General features: G+C 36.7%; 1 protein-coding gene across 1 annotated transcript; it reads right to left on the bottom strand.

Moving 5' to 3' along the window:
• Nucleotides 1–287: 287 nt before the first annotated feature.
• LOC121460730 (UDP-glucuronosyltransferase 2A3-like) lies at nucleotides 288–14278 on the bottom strand. Its single transcript, XM_041671232.1, has 6 exons — nucleotides 13550–14278; nucleotides 8742–8890; nucleotides 6035–6166; nucleotides 4398–4485; nucleotides 3793–4012; nucleotides 288–1144 (listed from the first exon to the last, which is right to left on the bottom strand). Exons 1-6 carry the CDS (start codon nucleotides 14268–14270, stop codon nucleotides 850–852), a joined length of 1605 nt encoding a protein of 534 aa, XP_041527166.1. The 5' UTR covers nucleotides 14271–14278; the 3' UTR covers nucleotides 288–849.
• Nucleotides 14279–25089: the final 10811 nt, after the last annotated feature.

Below are 25089 nucleotides of genomic sequence, written 5' to 3'. Positions count from 1 at the left end.
AAAAGCCACTTTGAGTGAGTACATATTTTATTTATATTTCTGGGTCTGGGTTATTTCACTCAGTATGTTTTTTTCTAGATCTACCAACCAAGACCCAACAATACCACTTTTGGCTATATATTCAAAGCATGCTTAATGATACCACAAGGACATGTGCTCAATTATGTTCATAGCAGCATTATTTATGATAGCCAGAACCTGGAAACAACCTAGATGCCCCTCAAATGAAGAATTGATAAAGAACATGAGATACAATTACACAATGGAGTATTGCTCAGTGGCAAAAAAATAACATTTTTAATACAGTTTTCGAGAGAAAGAAAATGAATTTGGTTGGGCAGTGAGATTGCGAGTATATGGGAGGAATTGGAGAAGAAAAAATGTGATCAAAATATTTTGCATGAAACATTATTTTAAATAAAAATAAATTTTCAAAAAGTATAAAAAGAATTCAAGATCTAATACCTGCAACACTGGAGAAATAGAAAAATTCATTTTTATTAAAAAAGTATCTTCTCATAACACACTAAATTCCCGTAATCATTCTTAGATAATACGACAGGTTTTTGACATATATCAATTACATACTATAAGTCATCACTTTATTTATATAGAACATGTTTAGAATTAACAGTTTTCATTTCTAAGGACATTAAGCAGAGAATAAGACTGCCTACTAAATGACAACCAAAAAGGGTGAGCAGATGAAGTAAACCTAAACATTTAACATGATATTTTGTCAAAAAAGAACAGAATACTTGAAAATAGTATAAAAGCAGATGAATGCAAGTTCTTTGTGGCCAGAATTGCTATAACTGTCATTCAAGACTTTCTCAAACCTAGAGAGACCTAGTTCTTTTTTTTTCTGTTCCTCCGTTTCTTCTTTTCTGAAGTACATAGTTTTCGACAGGTAAACACACAGCATTTAGTGATGATGAATGCCAGAGTTACAACACAGACCAGGAGAAACCCAATCACATCTAGCGAGTGATACTGGAACCAGTTGAGGTTGTGGGCTGCCACACGAAGGTGCTTGGCCCCTTTGTGACGCATGACAAACTCGATCCAGAAGACAGCTCGGTCCAGGGGCTTCACAGGCTGTTCATGGTGAATTCTAGATAGCCTCATGGCATTTTCTTTATAACTAAAAGATAAATCCATATAAACTGTTTATTGATTGTTTATGAAACATCTTATATACTATGCAAGACATCAGCTATATAAGTTTAAGACGTACTTAATACTTTCTGAAACTGTTTGCTTCAGAGGCTGTCAGAAGTTTAAAGAAAAAGTTGTGTAAGCAATATGTTCCTAGACAATGTGGTCAAATACAGATGTAGAAAAATTGTAGGATCCAGTATCAAATCTTTAGTCTCTTTTTCTGATAGAACTGTGATGTCATAGGAACTATAGTGCTCAAGATACTATCTTTAACTTGAAAGATGCATGTGTGTGTGTACATCTGCACATAGTGTGGCCACTAGAATTTCGGACGTTCGTGTTATAGATACAGGAAACAAGCAGTCATTTTAGTGTTCTGGGATCTCTCACTCCTCTATGCACACTTACATGCTTGTGATCCAAAAAACAACATCTCTCTTACTCAGCAATGTGAGACTGAATACAAAAACCACTACTGTCATTTAAGAATGGCATGTACAAGGACAAGGACTTGGATGTTGTGTAGGAAATAAAAATAGCTCTCTAATATCAGATGCCTCAGTCATTTGGCAAAAAAAAAATTGAGAGTGAAGGTTTAATCATTTTTGAAACAACCCATTGATGGGATCTATATATCTAAAAGGCAAAATATGTTGTCTTTTTTATTTTCCCAATTTTGAGTCAGAATTATTCTGCCTCGTGTTGCTTCTATTTGGTTTCATTTCATTGGTGGCAATGAGAGAAGGTATGTGATTTGTGGGTAGCTGCTTCAGTGCTCTTGACTTCCATAGTCCTGGGCAAGCAGCATAGTGGTCATCAGGATCATGGAATGCAATTGGTGTACTAGCCATAGCAAGGCACTACTTATATGCATTCTACTTTGCTCATTGTAAAAAAGAAAACAGAACAAATAAAAAAAGCCTTAAACTTTTTTTTTATTTCACTGAACCAAAAATAGAATCAAGATATAGTTTCACAGGATCATGCAGCTGAAATTTAGGCAAACTAGATTGGTGATAAAATACTAATATTTACAAATTTGTTTTTCCAATAAGGTTTGTCAGAAAACATTGTGACTAATTTTTTTAAAAATTCTATTTTTATAAGAAGGCAGGACAATAAAGGCTTTTGTTTATTAATTTAATTCACCTTTTAGTCACTAATTGTTTAGGCACAAAACTGTTAAAACATCCTGAATAATTAATATAACTGTCATTTATATATGTGTAATATATAGTAGAATGTATCCTCTTGCATTTTCTTTATCTCTGCATGTGTAAATGAACATGATGAGTGGGTGGTACATGCACATGTAGTAAGTAGTCAGAGAACAATCACTAGGTGTTAGTCCTCAAATTCTACCTTGCCTAAGAAAGGGTCTGTTGTGTACTTCTGTGCCCAGCAGGTTAGCTGGTCTGCTTTTGGGATTTTCCTGTTTCTACAACTCATTTTTCTCTAGACACCTAGGTATTACAGACAAAAGGTAAAACACGGGGTATCTGAACTCAGGTTCTCACTGTTCAGGGCCAGAGCTTACACTGAGGACCCTTCCCAGCTCCCTGTTGAAATTTTTAGTTATTTTAGAGAATCAGATAATGGAATAAAAATACTATTCCCTATGTTCCCAGGCAATCTTAGATATACTATTTGCCTTTATGTTAATATGAAGTTATTTTACATTAAATACCATTTCAGTATATATATATATGAATACCAAATCTCATATATATATATATAAATATATGAGATTTCTAAAAATACTTTTATACTATGTAAAAAAAAACCTTTCTAAAAGTGCTTATGGTTATTTAAAGTACCATGTTAGTATATATATATATACTAAATACTATATACACATGTACTATTTATATGAGCTGTCTAAAGGTATATACTATTTATACATATATGTATATATGTGAGTTTTCTAAATCAATGCATATGAGCTTTCTAAAAATATTTATGATTCTTTTTTGGATCAATAATTTTAAAACTAATAATGAAATATAATGAATGATCTGTGCATTAATGTTTAAAAGAATCATAAAATGTACCCACTCTTATAGTTCATAAAAATGAATCAAATTATTACTAAGAACTTGGTAACAGTCTAAGGTATCACAAGGCCATGTTAACATTTACATAAAAGTGTAGCTCATCTCTAAAAAATAATGGAATTCCTAGCCCAAAGATTATCTCCTGAAATATATTCCTTGAGTAGCTTAAATATTATGATATACTTACTCAGAAATAACTAGTATATAATTGTAATGTTCGATAACACTATAAATTGATTTTGAAAAAATAATATTCAGCATATAATTCTGTCTTTTAAACAATTTTATCTAAGGGCTTATATACTTATTTCTTAAATGAAAACTACAAGTGAATTTGTTTATTCATAAACTATTTTGCAAATGTATTGGTTATTACAATCTTCAAAGAATTACTTCTTTTTCAGGAGGTAACTTTAGTAGATAGGAAAGGAGAAAAACATTTTCCTTTTTTGGAAACTGTTTTACTTTCTCTTCTTTGAAAATGAGACAAATGTAAGATATGAAACATTGGAAATTTTCCAGAATGATGGCAAGGTTATCCAGTGGCTGACAAGGATTTCCAAACAGTAATACTTACGAAGGCTCATTAATGACAGCTTTCAAGGCACTGAGTAAACCTGCACTTGTCATTGTGTTGAAATTTACTTTCAGGGCTGCTCCTTTGGCCTTCATGTGAGCAATGTTGTCGGGCTGATCAGCGAACATGGGAACTCCCACCATAGGGATCCCGTGATAAATGGCCTCATAGATCCCATTCGTTCCACCATGCGTGATGAAGGCTTTGGTTTTAGGATGTCCTGTTTGAGGAACAGAGTGACAAATTAGTATGGATTTCCAGCTCTCGTATTCGCACAAAAGGTATAGTGTGAGTCACTGAAGAAGGAAACACAGCCTACAAAGGTTGAGACATTTCTTCCATAGAATTAACCCTTTCTTCACTGACTGAGAAGGTACCACTGGAATGGTGAAATTGGATGAAATCCTCAAAACCGATGAGAGTCCCAAGTGAGGATGCTCTTTTGTGAACCAAGGCAAAACAAAAACAACCCTTAATTTCATGGCTTATTATTTAATAATAGTTGTGTCTAAAGTAGAAGTGCAATGTGAAAATATAAATGATTCGATATTGTCAACTGATCTGATGGGTTTCTGACTGCATAGCTTTGGACCCCATGGACTTACCAAGTAGATCATTCTGGGGAATCCAGTTAAAAAGCCGCGTGTTGGATCCTAAAGTGGCCGGTTTCTTGCCTGAGTATCTCCACAAAACCTGTTTAAGAAAATGTTGTGATTTTGCAGGCTAAAAACACACAATGAGGATGTGGTCTGGCCATGGTGTTATTTAGAACAAAAGATAGCCTGTATTTATTAGATGATCCTCAAGGAGAAAGCACATTGGGGGCTACTTGTAAAAACTGAGAGATATAGTAGACCTGTTCATACCTACCTATTCACAATAGCTTCTCCTAATAGTATAATAGCATAATATTACCACCTTTATCTTCATTACTGAAAAGCTGATGGAACAAGAAGTTAAATTTTAATTAATCTGAAGATTGGGATCAAAACCACTATGAATGTGAATGCCATAAACATTTATTTCACAAGATCTATCGATCCTAATTATCATGTCCGAAATGCAAGTCTTTTTCCAAAAATATAACTTGGTTTAGTGTTTGTAAATTTGTTTATTATTTATTTGACTTTTTTCTTCCCCTTTACATCACCTCCTTATTTGACTTTGCCTACCATCTTCTCTTTGTTTTTGCTTTTGTCCTTTCTTCTTCATTCCTCTCTAGTCTTGGCCTCTCTCTCTCTCTCTCTCTCTCTCACTGTGTGTGTGTGTGTGCACGTGTGCTTCTCTGTGTTTCTAGACTAGATTAAGATATTTGGTTAAAATTTAACATTTTGTTACATAATATTTTCTGCAGAGAGAAAGAAAATTTCATATAACTAAAAAGTAGAAAATTAAAGGATACTGTAGACCTTAACACACAAGTTTTCAGAAACATAATTAGAATGCATGTTTCATACATCTTTTATACTTTCTCTTGCACATAAATATAAAGCTACATAGAGAATACAAATATAGGATTCAACTGTTTAAATTCATTAAGTATAAATTGGAAAATTAATATTCTTTGACTATTGCAAGTCTATACTTGAAAGTATAGACTCCTCAACTTTGGAAGGATTCATGACTTGAGGTTTCTACTTGTATATGAAGTACACTTTGGTAAAGTCCTAATAAAAATCCTTTTTAAGCCTGGTCTCTGCTCTGTATGTAGCATTTCACATCTTGTGTGCCACTTTGCTAAATCATGAGTTGGAATTTTTGCTAGGACTCAGTGCAGGTCACGGAATTTCACGTGGTCTGGGATCTTCCTCTTTGAGGGTTTGTGCCTAGTCTTATTATAACTTATTGTGCTATGTTCAGCTGTTATCCATGGGAAGCCTCCTCTTATTTTGAAGGGTAATGGAGGAATAATGGATCTGGGTAAGAAGGGAGGTAGGAGTGGAAACAGTGGAGGGAGGGGAAACTGTGGTGGGACCATAATGTATGAGAAAGCAGTAAAAGTAAAAAGATCAAAGACTACAAAAACATGTTTTCCCATAGTCATGCTAAGAGTCAGTAGGCAAATGATCAAATGTAACTACAAATACCACTTACATGTTCGATCAGTATTTACTGCATGCTGGTCTCAGCTGTGGTCCCTAAGTAATAAGTTACAGTTTCTACCTTCAAAGAACTCTGTCTTTCTTGCTCTCTAGGCAACCCTAAGCTTCATGGTTTCCCAGGATCAAGAGGATGTACCAACCTTCTGAGGAATCTGGGCAAGAGCTGAGGCTATGAGATTGGCTTTGTCTTCTGTCAGGTTTTTGACCATTGACCCCAGAGAAAATACCACCACACCGTGTTCCCCTGAGCTCTGGACAAATTCTTCCATTTCCTGTAAAAATAACATTCTGTCTATTAAAAACACACACCAGCCCACCCCACCCCACAGGGGCACATGCCTTAAGGCAGAGGAAGGCAGATCTCTGAGTGTTCAATCAAGGAAAGTCTGGTTTACATAGTGAGTTTCAGGCCAGCCAGGAAAACATAGTAAGACATGTCTCAAAAAAAAAAAAAAAAGACATGACCATAAGGGAAAAAAGGAAAGAAATTAGTAAAACTGAAAAGATCTAATTTCTTAGATTATTTCTGTCTTACACCTTGTAGAACTACCTACTCATTTAAAGAGGAGATATCTCTCTGAAACATACATAAAATATATTCGGTAAAACCATGGTACTAAATCAATATAGAAAGAAACAACAGCTCCTGGCAGCTTTTCTCCAAGTAAATAAAATTGTTGCTTTCAAATTTTAACACTCCTCAGGCAATTGAGCTGTTTCCGAAATGGGGAATTATTCCATGGAAGTAAGGCTATGATTTTAATGTTATTATGTCTGTTATATAAACAATATTTTAGATTGATCCACCTTCTCTCTTGATTGTTACACAAACAATCAAGGCTACTTTTATTTATATATTGTCTTCCCTACTTCACAAAACCAAGAAGAAATCTGTTAGTGGTGGGATTTTATAATTACATACTTAAGAAGAACACAGTGGTTATTTTACTGCTATAATCACAATGGCATTTGTGTGTCTTCCTGATGGATTATCTGCCACCTAAAAATAATTACAGTAATTGGAGGCTTATAGTCAAAGTAAAAAAATAATTTATAAATAAACTTCCCTGAACATTCACATTTTAAAAAATTTGCACTGCAAGAATGGAACTGAGTTCTTCACAGAATAACATGTGAATGCCACTGTCTAGAAATACGTCCTGTGTCCTTTGTGGCCAAAAATCTACAATTAATGGATGGAAGAAAACTGCTATTTTCAGCTCATATTAAGATTTTTAAGAACTTCATATAACTTTGTTAGTTTTTGTTTTAGAGACAGTCTTGTTACACATCTCAGTCTGGCCTCAGAATCAAGATTCCGTGCCTGAAACCCTCAAGTGCTGAGATTGACAGGTAGACTATTTGATTGTTTTAACATATTTTCAAATGTATTATCACACATAAATACAGGCACACATAGAAATACCCCATTGACAGACAGACACACACGCACACATACTCATACATGGGCACTTACATAGAAACACACATTGACAGACAGACACACACACACACACACACTACCCAGATGATGTTGAACTTTTACTTGAGGGAACCTCATTTTTTCCTCATTCAAAAAATATGAAAGCCGTGATTGACATTTACTTGGTCAGCATCTATTTTGTTAGACAGCTTTCATTTGGGATGAAGGTTCCCCTTTACTCCTATGAAATATGTCTAAACAGTTTTGTAGAGTTTTGCATATGGAGGGACTTTAGTTAATTAAATCTAATAGTGTGTCATGGAGTTTACCATGCAAACCATCTCTGTATCATTTTGATACTGATTCATTAAATTTTGCACAGCAATATTTAGTTAAGCTTGGTGACAGCTATAATATAAGAAATATATTCAGAAAACTAAAATAAAAGTTACATTTAAATACACCCTCCACAGCCTATACAGGAATACAGAACTTCCCAGGAAAGAAAAACACTTAATCTGCAATCTTCTGGAAATTCTGTGCCTGAGGACTTACGAATCGAATAAATTTATATTTTTTCTCTTGACTCTGTACAGTTTTCCTACTTTGTTTACATCTCCTTTTATTCTCAGTGATTTTTGTTTCAACTTTCCGGCATTCACTTTTCAAAGATATATGCAATTTTCTTTTTTACTTAAAAAACTCCTCACTTCACACTCATAGAGGCCCTATATATCTCTTGAGTCTACCCATTTTATTACTTTTACTCGATGCCGATGACTCTCAAAAAAAACTGGCTATTTTTTAGAATTCTCAAAAGTTCTCTTCAGTGAAATAATAAATCTTCAGTTCTTTATCATATGTAATTGAAAGGCAAACTCAACACTGTCAACTCTGTATTTTTTTCTGCCGATTATCACCCCAGCAGTAAAGGACAGCACATCAATTATTGCCTAAGATTAATTAATTAATTATCATGTCTGAGATGCCTTGATTCTGAAGGCCTTCAATGCATGTTTTCTCTGACTCATTAAATTCTAATATATTTGCTCAGATCTCTCAAGAAGGCATCTTTCTCTTTCAAGCAGTTGGGCACAAGTTCTGGTTCACAGCTCTGCCAGGCATATGAGGAATTCACCTTGGTGATCTGCATGGTTCTTTCCACTATTTACTGCGATATTCATAATGCAGACACATGGATACTTTTAATACATCATTTCACTTTTGTTCTTAATCCTAAATTATTTAGTAATGTTGGAAAGATCCAACAAGTTTCATCAAAAATTATCCATCATGAGGAACATAAATTCCCCTGGTGTAGTGAAGCTACTAATAGTAATATCTCTGTTACTAAAGTTATTAACCTTGTAGGAAAATGAGCTAATATATCACAGAATTCCTAATATCTCTCATCACAGGCATACCTTAGGTAAAGGCTTGGCAGGTTTGCAGTGCAGTCCTCCAACAAACTCAAAATTTGGTAAATATGGACGAGGAAATTCAAAGTCCCAATAGGTCCGAATTAGCCAAATCTCAGCTTTCCCAATGGTCTCACAGAATGTTGTGGGTCTTCCTTTAAAACATGCAGAAAAATCAAGTGGACTACATTAGCAGTCATATTTGCTGAGGAAAAAGTGCACTGTAGAGAGGCTGGAGGCTTGACTCAGTGGGCAACAGCTCTTGCTACTCTTGCAGAGAACCTGGGTTATGTTTCAAGCACTCACCCGGAAGCTCATAAGCATCTGTAACTATAGCTGTAGGTTATAATTTGATGCCATCTGCAGGCAACAGACACACATGTGGCATGCAGACATACATGCATGCAAACACTAAAACACATAAAAATATAGTTTACAAATGTCCCACACTTCTACATAAGTTATTACGATGTAAATTTCAGTACTCTAATATGCTTGTCATGATTATACGTTTAAAGGAAGGGAGGAACCATTGTGGGGGAAAAAGAAGCTAGGATATGGAAGTAGTAAGGTAGTAATTATAATTTCATTATCTAGTCAATGATAGATTATTAAGGGCTTGGTTGATCCAAGGCTTTCCTTTGGTCCTGATCAAAGGAGAATGAATACACCTCTTTCTCAAATCCAGGAATATGCCTGTCAGAGCCAGTAATGGCGCAAGTCCAGGTCTTTGGGGGAGCTGTGGCCTTGTATCCAGAGAAACAAACACTTTCCGTCAGTCTGTGGCTATCATAAGCAGTTTCAAGTCTGGTGTGTGTGTGTGTGTGTGTGTGTGTGTGTGTGTGTGTGTCCGCTCGCATGCATGTGTGTGTGTGTGTGCTTGCTCTGTAATGGTCTTGAGATACCCTATCCTCCCCTTGTGCAACATTGTTTGATTAATGTCCCATTGGTTTCATCCCATTTCTCCCCTGTAAATAGTATTTTAAGATACTGCACTTTTTAATAAGATAGCTTGGAATAAGACAGCTTATGCAAGACCCTCCTACCACAGCATTCCCATCTTCTCCTTTATTGTCTCAGCTCCTAGCCACTTCCCATTTAAGATCCTGTCAATGAAGAGATACCTACTGATCCAGGTTGATCAGTGGGCAAGAAGAGAAGCAATGAAAAAGTAGAATGAAGGCTAATATTCAGGGAAAAATAACCTTACTTTTTTAACCTACCCAAAACACATTTTGAGTTTGATTTAAATATCTAGGTTTCTGTATTACACTGCCTAAACTATAGACCATCCTAGGAAACCTTTTTATGATGGTAATTAATTATGATAAAACTGTCCACAACTGATATATCTAGGTTTTGTTCTTACTTTCTTAGACACATAAAAGTGGCTGATATCCTGATCTGATAGGAGAATTATATAAATTTGATAGAATAACTTATGACTTCAAAATTGGGATAAAGCAAATCATATAATAAACTCAATCTCCTCCTAATTTATGGACCTATTTCAGTTTAGTGCTGAGGTATGCTAAGACATTTTGCCTACTGTGGTTACAAACATTCTCCTCTTACCAAAAAAAGAGACTTTCCTAGAAAAACGTCAATGTAGTGGAAACATTTCCTGTACCCAGCAAAACAATAGAACATGGAACTTTATCATTCCACATTATCAAAGTGGAATTTAATTGCATATCATTTTCCCTCTTTTTCCTAGTAGAGATATACAAATTTCTTCAGGGACAACATAAAGAAGCAATACGGTCCAGCAGTGACCCAGAATGCATGTTGTGTTGACAGCTGGACTTGGTAATGTGTAAGAATCACCCAGGTGGTACTAGTTTTGAAGGCACGAAGAGATGCCTTAGGCAGAGAACCACTGGGGCTTGTCACTTTGTGGCAGAACTGAATTCACTGAAGTGAGGCAAGAAGTGGCCACTGGTGAAGGTATAAGCTTAGTTACAGTAGGCTCAGAGAGATACAAGTACCTTAGGACGGCTACAGCTGTGGAATGGAACTGACCTGAACCTGTACAACAAGCTGCCCGTACTATAGAGGCAGACTTGAAGAAGCAGAACTGCACAGGCCTCTTGCTTTTCAGAAGTTCATGAGTGGTTCTGAGAGGACAATCACTAAGTCTTCTCACTGTTGAATTTTGATTGCTTTGATTTGATTTGACTGTGTCTTGATTCTTCCCTCTTGGAGTTAGAAAGTATGTAATTTACTTTCGATTTTACAAAGGTCCATAGTAAGAGGCTTTGGACATTTAAAGAGACTGTATGTTTTTAAAAGGACTTTAGATTTCCAAATGTTGAAACTTTTAAAGATTGTAGAACTTTTAAAGCTATATTATGCCTCATATGTGTTATTAATATTAACATCACATATTGGGGATGACTGTGAAAGGAAAGGTTATAGATGAATAGTGATACGTATTTCTGTCATCTTGACAAGGGGTCAGTGGTGTGGTCTGCCTGTGATCAACTTGACACACATCTACACTCAGCTAAGAAATCTCTGTTGGTCAGTTGGCCTGTAGGAAAACTTTTGTACACTAATGATTATTGTTGGCGGGTCTAGCTCATTGTGAAGGCAATGGCACTACTAGAAAGGATATTTTGGATGGTATAAGGAAGTGAGCTGAGCGAAGCCATTGGTAGCAAGACATAGCAGTATTCCTCCATGGCTTCTACCTTTAGTCAAAGGCAAATTCAAAGTATGAGACTGGGTAGAAGGCACAAACGTGAGTGTGTATGACTACAACCATCTTCCTACTTGACAAAGATGTCAAAAGACACAGCGTCTTCAACAGATGGTGTCCAAGAAAATGGATGTTACATGGAGAAGGATAGTAACCAGTGTCTATCACTTTGCATAACAGCAGCTCCAAATGCAGCGAAGATCTCAAAAAGTGAAAACAAGAAAACCTGAAGCTGTTTGAAAAAAAAAATAAATAAAAACCCTAGAAGAATCCTATAAAAATCAGTGCAGAAAAGTAAGCACTGCAACTCACAAAGGGGACCTCATAAGCTGAAGAGAATTGGAAGAATTTGAGTGACTCATAAGATCTCAAAGATCCTGTTAACGAAGAGACTGTACAAGTCTGAAATAGAAGGTAGAGGAATCCAGCTAGAATTACCCTGGAATCCTCGTCTCTGAGGGCTTGCTTTCACAGTATTGAAGGTGCTATGTAAGCTGCCAAAGGAGAAAAACCAATTAATTGTTCTACCTACTGGAAAGACTAAATAAAATGAATGTCCCTCTCATCAATTTTAATTACAGCAAGGATAGTGGCAAACTTTACCGTCATACCCTAAGATGCCCCTCCAGTGAGCTGAGTAGAAGACAGGCTTCATTCACAGGTCCTGTCGCAAAGGTGCACAGCAATTTATTTTGGTCTCCTGTATTCCAATTCTCTCTCAGCCAAAGTTGAGGTCAAGACACTGGTCGTATTTTACTTATGACATGGATTGAGATCTGGGACAGCAATTGAACATGGCTGCCATCTCTCTAAAAGAGAACTATAGACATATTTTCAGAGAGGTGGTTAGGTAATACAAGGGAAAGAAGCTGTCTGCAAGACGAGGGAATAGGTCTGAGCCAAACCAACGCTGCACCTGCTGAGATGGACGCAAGATAAAGGTTCTTGCTTTGTCATCACTGTTTACTCTCCTGACTCAGAACTGTCCTCTGACCCCCACATGACCAGTGTGGAGCATCTGCCTCATACAAACACTGAAAAGTAATATTTGGAATTAAATTAAAGTAAATTTTGGAATTAAATTCAAGGCGAGGCCGTGATTGATGGTGAACTTTGATTGTACAGAGTTTTGAGAAATATAACCCTTTTTAAAAGGGTGAAAATTTGTCATAGTCATTGGGGACAGCTTCCTAATGCATTTTCATGGTAAAAACAATGCTAGAATATACCTCAGGCAGTGCAACACAGAAACCTGGAAACAATATCAATCTCTAAAAGACTTGATTTCTTCAGAGACTAAAGCACAGTAAAAGTTTTCACCTCAACAAGGGCTTATACTTTATTTTTTATTTCATTCTGTTATCTAATGAATGACTAATTTTGTCTTGCAACATGATGTTCACTCTGAGACTGAGTCTATCTTTCCATTTAGTTTTTTTTTCTTAACTAGAATCTAAATGACAAACTAAATACCCAACAGAAAGACATGCTGGTATACAAAATATGTTAATATTTTAAATTTGACTGTGCTAGATGGCCAAGGATGCTTTTAGTCACAGCCTTCTTGATTTCCTTTATTTGCTGAGTTATTAAGATATTAGGCACTTCAATTGATGGAGTGATATAGATTTTTAGATAAATAATTTGCAATTGAAAATATTTGTGGAATGAAATGTAGAGGTATGTAATAGACATTGAATTAGTCTCATCCTGACATAATTGTTTATATTTCATCTTATTACTGGCATAAATATTTCTTACTTCAGGAACAATATATTGTTTCCCAATAAGAGCCATACCATCCTTGAAAAGATGAAAATAAAATCATGTTCTATTCTATTGATATTTATCTGTACATCATTTTTAAAATTGATAATGATCTGTTACATTTCAAGGTCCTATCAAAGAGTTTAACAATTAAAAACAAAGGGTAATAATAGGAAAACGATTTCATTCTATTTCCTCAATTAGTTACAAGTAAACTATTTAGTCTTTCACTTGTGAAGTTTTACATGGACACAAAGTTTATTAAATGCATTCCTTTCATTGTATTTAAACATTTCTAAAGTTTAAAATACTAACAACTAGCTTAGCATGAAATGCAGTCTCTTACCTAGTGTTTCACTGTAAAACTTATCCCAGAATGCAAAGTCATATTGCTGGAGCCCAAATTCAAAAAACAGTGACAGCATCATATTTTTCACCCTTTCTGGGAATGTCATATGGTCTGATAGTTCACTCATGACAACGGGTACATAGGAGAGAGGAATTGGAAGGTGGCCACAGTATTTCTCCATGGTAGATCCCATGCTGAACCTCAGGGTGTTCACAAAAGGGACCCGCAGCACCTCGGCCACCAACTCTCCACAGGGAATGACAGGGTCTATAACCATTACGTCATATTTTGCATCCCGGAGCTTGTCCATGAATGTCTGGTTGTACACTGCACTCTTACAGAGACCTTCAAAAACTGTAGTCAGTTGAATAAAGAAATCTTGCAATGTTTTTGCAGCATGCCAAAGTGACAAATTTGGAATGACATTCACAGCTACATTTACTAGCTCGTTTAAATAATTCTTGGCAATGTCGTTCTCTTGCGACACAGGGATGTTCTCAAAGTGCAGAGAAGAGTGTTTGTGCTGATCCATGAAGACACTGGGAAATTTCAGCACTGTCACCTCATGCCCTCTCTGCACAAGCTCCTCAAGAATAGTCTGTAGGTTCAGCCAGTGACTCATATCACAGGGCCACACGAGGATCTTGCCGCAGAAGCCACAGCCGACACAGCACAGCTGAAGCAGAAAAACTGCCACAGTCCACTTCTCAGAGGCCATGGTTTGCTTTCCCAGGCTGCTCAGTGGAGATTGAGCATTTACTCAGTTGAGTAACAATTTAGATATAAAATAAATCAAATATTAACTTCCAAAGTTACGAAAACACACAGGTCAAGAGATAACGGTGTGATATAGTGCCATAGATCATTGTTCCATAGATTAGAGTGATACTCATGAAGGACTGGACCCAGTTGTTAACAATTCCATTTTGAGCTTTTTAAAAATGGGACAAAATGTAATATTTTAAAATTAATGATGTAATGGTAGCAGGTACAGCACATGCATGTCAGCAGGAAGCTAGATGAAGACTGCTGAACTAGGTGCCTGGAAGAACACGCTAAAGAAAAATGCTGTTGGAATTATGATCACTGAAGTGGGGAGCTTTCTGTTCACTGTGTGGGCAGGAAGAAGCCAAGTTCAAAGAAGAGACTTCGGGTTCATTTTAAATCTCTATGAAAGTTTATCAGGGAGACTATTATCTCAGCCTGTGGATGGAACCATAGGGTTAGGGTTCTAAGATGGATGAAAAGTGAGAGTTCACCAACGATTTAAAAACAAAGTTCTGCCTCAGTTCCTAACCTGAGGAATCAGAGTGAGGTGATGTCTGTAGCAAAGATATGAAAGGAAAGTAGGAATAGAAATGTAGAAATGGACTGGCCAGGGGAAGGGAAGGATGCACTTATACTTCAGCTAAATCTTCAAGGATGAATACTTTATGAAGTGGAAAAGTACTATTTTATTTATTCTTTTTTTTGTTGAAAAAAATTTCTGCCTCCTCTCCTCCTCCCATTTCTCTCCCCCTCCTCTCACTCCTCTCCCCCTCCCCCCCACACCTCTCCCCCTCTCCCCACTCCTCTCCCCCTCCCCCTACTCCATTTCCCCTCCCTCTAGCAGTCCGGATTCCCTGCCCTGTGGGAAGTCCAAGGTCCTCCCTGCTCCATCAAGGTCCAGGAAGGTGAGCATCCAAACAGGCTAGGCTCCCACAAAGCCAGTTCATGCAGTAAGATCGAAACCTAGTGCCATTTTCCTTGGCTTCTCATCAGCCTTCATTGTCCACCATGTTCAGAGAGTCCGGTTTTATCCTATGTTTATTCAGTCCCAGTCCAGCTGGCCTTGGTGAGCTCCCAATAGATCAGCCCCACTGTAACAGTGGGTGGGTACACTCCTCGCGGTCCTGACTTCCTTGCTCATGTTCTCCCTTCTTCTGCTCCTCATTTGGACCTTGGGAGCTCAGTCCGGTGTTCCAATGTGGGTCTCTGTCTCTATCTCCATCCATCGTACTATGTTAACTTAAAGAGAATGGCAAATCAGTTGCTACTATATGCATGATCCGTTAAGAGGTATATTCAGCCTCAATATTTGTTGAGAAACGATTATCAAAATTTCAAATTTCTGTAGCTGGAAAGAGTGCTCGATGGTAAAGAAAACATGCATCTAAACTCAGTTCCTAGCACCATTGTCTGTAGTCTGACAGGCGTGTTAAACATTAGCAGGTGGAGATCAGACACCTCTAGGCTCTGCAGGCATCTGCACCCACTTGTAGATACCCATGACCCCCAATATCTATAATTTAAACGTAATCCCTTATTATTTTTTCGTATTTCTTTGGAAGTTTTGGCTTGCTAGCATAGATTCCTAGAACACATTCATTTAAAATATCACAAAAATAAAATAAAATATCACAGTCAAATTGGGAGCAAAATCAAAGTATTCAGGTATAGTTTGCACAGTGGTTAGTGATGTCACATAAGAAACACTCCCCAAAACATCAAAAATGCAATTCCCAGTGTATGAAAGGGTTAACAAGTGGCTTAAGAAAATATTATTATTGCCTTAGTGAGCAAAGTCTTTTGAAATAAATTTATTACCATAGAAGCAATAAAAGTCACTTGTACAACGTGAGATGGTTGGTGATATGATATGAATTTTGAAGTAAAGTGGAAGGGGCATTGGTATATAATGTCACTTGTAAATTTATAAAACTGACACCCAGAGGCATAATTATGTAAATAGGCATTATTTTAAAATTCTTAGCTGTTTGATTTTGTGGAAAGCGTGTCTAGTTCTGGCTATGTAGTAGGATTCATTTAGGTAAATTTAAAGATATAGGTTTGTGGTTTTCTAAGTGAGAAAAATCTCAATAGTTTCATATATTTGAATGCTTGGGGCCTAGTTGGTGGAACTATTTGGAAAGGATGAGGAGGTGTGGCTTTGTTGGAGGAGGCATGACACTTGGGGTTGACTTTGAAGTTTCAATTCCCATGCCTTGAAATTCTGAGTTAGCTCTCTCTCTGCCTCGTCTTCGTTGTCTCAAGATATAATCTCTCAGCTACTCTCCAGCACCATGCTGGCCTGCTGTCATGCTCCCCGCGGTGGGGGTCATGGATCCACCCTCTCAAACTGTAAGGAAGCACCCAAGGAACTCTTCTATAAGTTGTCTTTGTCACAGTGTCTCTTCACAGCAATAAAATATAATTAAAACAGCTGCATTTTCTCTTTTAGTAAAGTATACCATTTAAAAATATGGATAAAACATAAAGTTGTTTTTGAAATACAAACATGAAGAATGCCATTTATTGCTTGTACTGTGGTTTCTCCTGAGTAACTCATATACTGGACTGTAGGGAAAAAAAGCAGGTCATTAAAAGAAAATTAAAAAAAGTTCAGTAATGCAGTGGCTGTAGGTTCTTCTCCCAAGGTCTACAACTTCACTAATCATGTGTACTTGGCAAGGCATAGTATCACACAGTTTCCTCTTTGATGAAAGGGTCCTATGTCTAAGACGAGAGGTCTTGGATACTGTCAATGTATGTGTGGTACTACTGTATCCTTAGGGTTTTCATGACATGCTTATTATTGATGTGATTCATAGGTTTCATAGGTGTCTAGGACTGTTGGTTACAACCCTCCTTAGGAAGATTCCACGGTGATTTGGGTACCATGATAACCAGTCTACAGGGAGGAGGCATTTAGCTCAGCTCTATCTCAGGGCCCCCTGAGCCTTCTTTCTAAAGTTCATGGTGTCTTCAACAATATGAACTTTTTTTATGTCTGCATGTCAAAAAAGGACAATATCAATAATTTGAAATGGTTTGGGAGTCTCTTGGACAGCCTTGACCTAAAACTCACAAGAGAGCTTTGTATGCCTAGTGAAGGCATTAATGTTAGATGGGCTTTAGCTCTTTGTGGAACATTATTAGCCTAAATAAGAAAATTTTATTTAAACTACATATGTGTATTTATATACAGACTTAACAGTCTTGTAGGAATTTTTATGTAGATCATTAACAGTATGATTCGTTCTGCCTTTATAAGGTATCCTTACTGTTATTTTGCCCTTCTCCCTCCTTCTGCATTTATCTTTTTCCTCTTTCTTATCTAGAGCCTTGCACTCTTTCCTGCTTCTCTGACAATTTTACTAAACATGTTAATGCCTAACTTTATTGTACATATTTGTCCTTTTTACCTATAAAAAAGTGTAGTCCTCTTCCTTCAGCAAGAAACTTTTCTTTGCAAATGATATAGCTCATTACAGAGAGCCACAAACAATAAAAATGGAGAAGTTCAGTCCCAGTAGGTACATCTCCAAAACAATTCAGTCACTCACTCAAGTTTCAGGGGAAAAGAAAAGTCAGAAATTTGTAACAGCCAGAAGATTAGAGAGTTTGTTGCAAGACTGTGTCTCCTAGTAGTGTCAGAAGCTACAGCCATCTGCATCTATCAGTGGCAGGAAAAAAGTGAGCCACTACACCTGGCTTGAGCCTTTGAAAACTCCAAGTTCAACCCCCCATGACACACTTCCTCCAACAAGGCCACACCCAATCCAACAGGGCCACACCTATTCCACCAAGGTCACTCTGCACAGGCAAGGCAACACCTCTAATAATGCCACTCCTCATGAGGCTATAGGGGCTATCTTCATTGAGACCACCACAACACGCATGCTCCCCTCTTTTTTTTAAATTCATTTTTATTGAGCTCTACATTCTGCTCCCCTCTTTGCTTCTTACCTCCCCTTCAACGTTCCCCCAAGGTCCCCATGCTCCCAATTTACTCAGGAGATCTTGTTTTTTTTTTCTACTTCTCATGCAGATTAGATCTATGTATGTCTCTCTTAGGGTCCTCATTGTTTTCTAAATTCTCTGGGAATTAAAACAAAATACTACCTTTTTTCCCTCCCTGCCCTCATTCATTAATCTAAATAGGGATTAAGCAATTAAGTCCCCTTTTTGCCTATGCAAACAAGAAATGTTCAGGTCTCTGAATGGAAAGCTTCTAATACAGAGGCTGCAAGTCCACCTTCCTTGCAGGAGTCCTAAATTAGTTCATCATTCAGCATAGAATATACTTGGAGATTCTTAAGGGCATTTTCTCATGGACTTTCTCCTTTGCTTGTTTTTTGCTCTGCCGCTTCTTGCTCCTTTCCACTTATCTTGTCGTCTGCCCAGCTCAGACTTCTGTAGGGAAAGGTTTTGTAACCTGACCAATTCAGACTCAATTTTTTTATAAGATCTGATAAACTCTGAACAATAACTGTAGTCTTTCAGCAACTTTAATCATGCTGCCCACTGTCAGTCTTGCTTCTTTTGAAAATACATGTGAACCTTTGTTTTCAATTCTTTGGAGAAAAGGCTGAGAATCTAGAAATATTCTTTGGATAAAAGGTGAAGAATCTCTTCTGATTGATTTTAGTTTGAAGTTAGTTTTGTTAGAGAAGCTAAATAAGGAGAACCCAAAGACAAACATATAGGCATCCTCCTGAATATTAACCTTCATCAGGCGAGAAAAGGAGACAGAGACAGAGACCCACAATGGAGCACCGGACAGAAATCTCAAGGCCCAAATCAGGAGCAGAAGGAGAGAGAGCACGAGCAAGGAACTCAGGACCGCGAGGGGTGCACCTACACACTGAGACAATGGGGATGTTCTACTGGGAACTCACCAAGGTCAGTTGGCCTGGGTCTGAAAAAGCCTGGGATAAAATCGGACTCGCTGAACATAGCGGACAATGAGGACTACTGAGAACTCAAGAACAATGGCAATGGGTTTCTGATCCTACTGCACGTATGGGCTTTGTGGGAGCCTAAGCAGTTTGGATGCTCACCTTACTAGACCTGGATGGAGGTGGGCGGTCCTTGGACTTCCCACAGGGCAGGGAACCCTGATTGCTCTTTGGGCTGATGAGGGAGGGGGACTTGACTGGGGGAGGGGGAGGGAAATGGGAGGCGGTGGCGGGGAAGAGACAAAAATCTTTAATAAATAAATAAATAAATTAAAAAAAATAAAAATAAATAAAAAAGGTGAAGAATCTATAAATATATAGTCCATTGTTCCAGAAGTTCTGCTAAATATAATTCTAAAGCACACTGCAGTACAAATTTACTAACATATCCATTAAAGAGCTACTTGAAAGGACCACAAAATTCTGCTAAATAGTTTAAACAGTATAACACTTGTGTACTAAAAGTATACTCCTTACTAATCACAACACCCATCAAAAAGGAGATAAGTATATGGAGATATTTTCATTTTAAGACTAAGAAGTAAAATTCATTCAGGTGGCTAAGACAGAAAGTAATTGTAAAATTTAGAGGTAAGTAAATATTTGCTCAAAAATATCATTATCAGGTATGGGCTACCAAGTTCTGTTCAAACTGATTGGGCTATTTGGTTTTTCTCCTTCTCTGTATCATTCCTTCTTTCTTCCCTCTCCCCATCCCCTTCCTCCTTCTTCTTCCTCCTCTATCTATTTCTCTTTCTCCTCCTCCTCTTCTTCTTTCTATGATGCAAGGTCTCATGTATCCCAGTCTAACAAACTTCAAACTCCTTTGTAAATTCCAATGGCAAGCAAGGGACTCTCTTTGAGCCATTGGCCAGGAAAGCTTCGGTGGCTTCTTAAACAGCATAGACAATTGTCATTGCTCTTTATTTCCCACCAGCAATAAATGACAAAGGCAGGCTGCTGAAGACACCACTTATTTTGGATATTAGACACAAATTTTCAAGCTTGTCCCTGACTTGCAGTTTAATTCCTGTTGGCTAGAGTTCATAAGGTCAGAATGTGCTATTCAGGGTGCTGAGGTAGAAACTGTTATCTGTGTTGCATGGTTACGAACCCTATGAACAATAGAACCAACCTGATGGTAAGGTACTCCAACTCATATAGTAATACCAGGACTGTTTGGGGTGGAGGTTGTTACCAATGATCTTCTGATAGCTTTGAGACTTACTCCATGTGAAAGAATTCATGTCTTTTACTGTAAATCCAGTTAGAGCCTATGACTGGGTAGGTCGTAAGCCATAAGAGAATCTATTAACTGTGCTTTGCTTAGTGGAAATATAGTGAAACTGTCTGTTAGATATTTTTGTTTATACTCATAGACTAACACTGATCCTAGTCTTGATCAAGGCAACTTCTTTTAGCAGTGGGAAATTTTTATCACTCTATAGGAAGTAGAGCCTGGGAAATGGGGACAATGAATAAGTAAAGTAGACTAAACTCACATGCAATAGCCACCTTTGTTCAGAGCATCCAACAATTTATACTCTGAGGGTTAAGAGGATCTACATCCATATAGTGTATAATCACAAGGCCAAGCCACTTGTGACTGACAAGCCAAATGCAGCATAAACATATTTTTCCATAAAAGCACTTACACAGAAGATAATAGGCCGGGTGTAATGAATACTTTGAAGTAAACTCACTTCTATCCAGTACACCTGGGAGGAGCATGAAAGCACATTCCGAGAACAACAGCAGCCTTTTGAAGAAACTGAGGTCACAAGACTCTTGTTTTCTCACAAACAACAATCCTCCTTACATAACTCAATTTTTGGACCATATTTAGATAGGCAATGATTAATATATAGAGTTATAACAGGCCAAAGAGCTGAGAACATGTTAGTACTGAATGCTCAGTCTTAAATAGGACATTTATATCACTGCACTCAGTGTTTAAGGGACATAGGCAATGGAAAGATCATAAGAGCAAGGTAGTGGGAGAAATACTATGAAATTTCACTGTTTTCTGGATCTGACATTGTTAATAATTATAATTGAAACACCTAGTAGTTGTGGTTACCATCATAATACCTGAGTAATTTTGAGCCCTTCAACATCCCATCTTACATGGAAGATTTCATAAAAATTTATTACTCACTGCAGTGCTTTTATTACTCAAAGAAAGGAAGGAAGTTTCTTTCACAATAGTGATGTAGATGCCTGTGCTATGTTAAGCAGTTTTTTTGTCATTTTCATACATACATCTCTAAACTCAGCAACTCTGTAGATGGAGATTTCTTTCCCACTGAGTCATGCAGCCGTTCAGTCCCAACAAAACACACAGAGGCTTATATTAATTATAAACTGTTTGGCCTATTAACTCAGGCTTATTATTAACTAGTTCTTATAACTTAAATTAACCCATAATTCATATTCTGAGTTTAGCCACATGGCTTGGTATCTTACTCAGTGAGGAATTTTCATCTTGCTTCCTTTGCTTCTTGCTGGTAACTGCAGACTGAACCTTTCCTCTTCCCAGAATTCTCCTAGTCTGGTTGCCTGGCCTATACTTCCCACCTGGATACAGGCTAATCAGTATTTTATTAAACCAATACAAGTGACAAATCTTTACAGGATACAAAAGCATTATCCCACAGCACAACTCAGACATATACACACAAGATACAAAATAAGAAGGAGGCGCCTGGAAGTAAGAACAGTCCCAGTAGGAGTAGAAGGTAGTGAAGGGGGATTAAGGTGAATCTGAACATAGTACATTGTACATATATATAAAACTGTCAAAAATATAATTTTATAAAATCTAAATATGAAACATCAGTATGAATCACTTTATTAATTTTATAGTTTGACTAATTTACACATAAATATAATACTTCTTCAACTCTCTTATTTCTCTCCAATTTTGTTAGTCCCCTTCATATCTCTATTTTTCTCGTTCCTAAGTTTGTGGCACTTGGGTTTGTTTTATGATTTGTTTAGTTTAACAAGAGCTATCTGTTCAAGTAATGATTTTCTAGCTCCCCAAATACAGCAATTTTAAGTTTTTAATGTTTTCCAACTATGATTTCATTTTTCCAAAACAGTATTTCAAGTCATTAGAATTCAGTTTTGATTATAATCAATGTACATATACAAGAAGAAATGTGTTCCTAGTATGTAGTGCTTTAATAAATAAAATGACTTGTATGCAAATATATGTACATGTATGTGTATGTTCCTATGTATGGTCATTTGTGTTTATGTTGGTGTACATTCATAGGCATGCATATGTTTATTAAGATTATGGGTCAACCTCTGAAGTCAGCTAGTTTGCTAATTTATAACTTTTTCATTTCATTGCTAGATTCTAAAACTGGGTCTTCATAAATACATGGCAAGCATTTTGCAACTAAACTATATCAAAAATCATTAACATATTCTTGATCAAACTATTTGGAGAATATATCCTTAGTATAACAATCAATAACATATTTAAATTGATAGAAGATTGAATAAGAAATAACAAGTGTAGTTATTCACTTTTGAGTAAAAATTTGCTTTGCTTCCTACCATTAAGGTCCTGCCTTTGATACTTGCCCTGACTTCCTTGGATGATAGACTATGATGTGGAAATGAAAGCTGAAATAAACATGTTTTCCCCAAGTTGCTTTTGACCATAGTGTTTTACCACAGTGGTAGAATCCCTAACAGAAAAAAAATGAAATTTTGGGGTTAGGGTGAGGATAGGGTTTTCATTGGAGATAGTTGTTATATAACAGCATCAATAAAACTTCTGAAGAATTGCAAATTAACCCAAGGATAAAAAATCATATGATCATTTTTTTACATTGAAAACTGATCCTGTTCTCATATAATATGTCTCCAACCCAATTCCCTTACATTTCACTCCTCCCAGCTTCTCTCACCTCCCTTTCCCCCCAGATCACTCCTCTGCCTTTCCTCTTCAAAAAAGAGCAGACCTGCAAGAATGAAAATGTTTCTATGGCATTTAATCCCAGGATTTTGGAGGCAGAGGCAGATGAATCGCTGAGTTCAAGGGCATTCTGGTCTTCAGAGTGAGTTCCAGAACAAACCGAGCTACTCAGAGAAACCACGTTTCAAAAAACAACAGCAAAACAACTAAATGCATTCAATAAACAGGTTGAAAAAAATTAACATAATAGATTTCAAACAAAAACTAATTAAAAGAAATAGAGAAGGAAACTATTTATTCATCTAAGAAAATCCATCAAGATGATATTTCAAGTCTAAACATCTATGTCCCAAATATAAAGACATTCATGTTCAGAAAAATACTACTACAGCTTAAATCACATGTAGACCATCATACACTGATAGTAAGGCAGCAAAATTTCCCAGTGATATATCTTTAGTTCTCTGTCTTCATGAGGTCATGACCGTGGAAATATTTAGCTTAAGACGTGGGTTGAAATCTGGGACAGTAATCCAACATGGCTGCCATATCTACAAAAGGAAAACTATGGACACATTTGCAAAGGTGGTTAAATAATACAGGGGACAGGAAGAGTTGTCTGTAAAACTGGCGGGGGGGGGGGCGGGGGGTAGGTTTGAGATTGACAGGCCCTGGACCTGCTGAGATAGACACAAGGCAAAGGTTCTTTCTTTGTCATCATTGTCCACTCAACTGACTCAAAGTTGTCCTCTGACCCCCACTTTACACCCTAGAACATGCACATTACACAAACACCATACAATAACAATTACAACTAAAATTAAGAATAACAAAGCAAGCCTGGGCATGCTTGCTGTTGGAACTTCTAACTTAGAGTTTGGAGAAATGCACTCTCTAAAACAGAATGAAGCCTTGGTGTAGTCACTGGGGACTGTCACAAAACATTGTCAAGGTGAAAAGTTTGCTTCAGTGGTTTATACTTTGAACTGTGAAATACAGAAACCTGAAAAAACATTAGTGACTAAAAGACTTTATTTTCTCAGAGGTTAAAGCACACTAAAAGTTTTCACTTCACAAAGGACATTTAGGTATTTTTTTTTAATTTCTTTCTGTTTTCTAATGAATGATCAATTTTGCCTTGAAACTGAGACTGAGCCTATCAGGTTCCATTTAGCTGGATTTTTAAAAAAAAAATAGAATTGGAATAAAATATTAAATATCAAGCAGATGGATATGCTGATACTAAAATATTAATTTAATTTTTTTGATTGTACTGCATTGCCAGGGATGCTTTAACCACATCTTCAATAATTCAACCTCAATTGCAAGATGCATAAAATATTAGGCACCTCAACTGAGAGGAGAATGAAATAGATTTGAGAGCAATAATTTGCAGCTGCAAGTATTTGTGGAATACAATTCAAAGTCAATGCACTTCATGCTGAATTTTGTCTCACCCTAAAATTATTTCATAATCATTTCATTACCTGAACAAAAAAGATTTCTTATTTTTGCAACAGTGTATTGTTTACCAATAAGAAACCTACGATTTTAAAAAGATACAACAAACTGTAATTAATTAACCTGAAAAATTATAAGTGTTTATCTGACAAACAAAACGATGTTCTACACTATTGACTTTATCCTTGAATACCTTTTCTTAGATATGATGATGACCTATTAAACGTCAAAGTACTATTAAACAGTCTAACAATTATAAACAAAGGTTAATAATAGCAAAAATGACTTCATTGTACTTCTCCAATTACTTATCAATAAGCTCTTTATCGCTTTTACTTGTAGAGTTTTATATGAACACAAGGTTTATAAAATGCATTTCTTTCACTATATTTAAACATTTCTAAAGTTTAAAATACTAACAA

The sequence above is a fragment of the Microtus oregoni genome, unplaced genomic scaffold (genome assembly GCF_018167655.1).
Source record: "Microtus oregoni isolate MIOR12 unplaced genomic scaffold, Mior012 000021F_ref0000039, whole genome shotgun sequence".
In the NCBI taxonomy this organism is placed as follows: domain Eukaryota; kingdom Metazoa; phylum Chordata; class Mammalia; order Rodentia; family Cricetidae; genus Microtus; species Microtus oregoni.
Note: the sequence above shows the minus strand (reverse complement) of the source record. Positions and strands in the feature narration are given on the sequence as shown.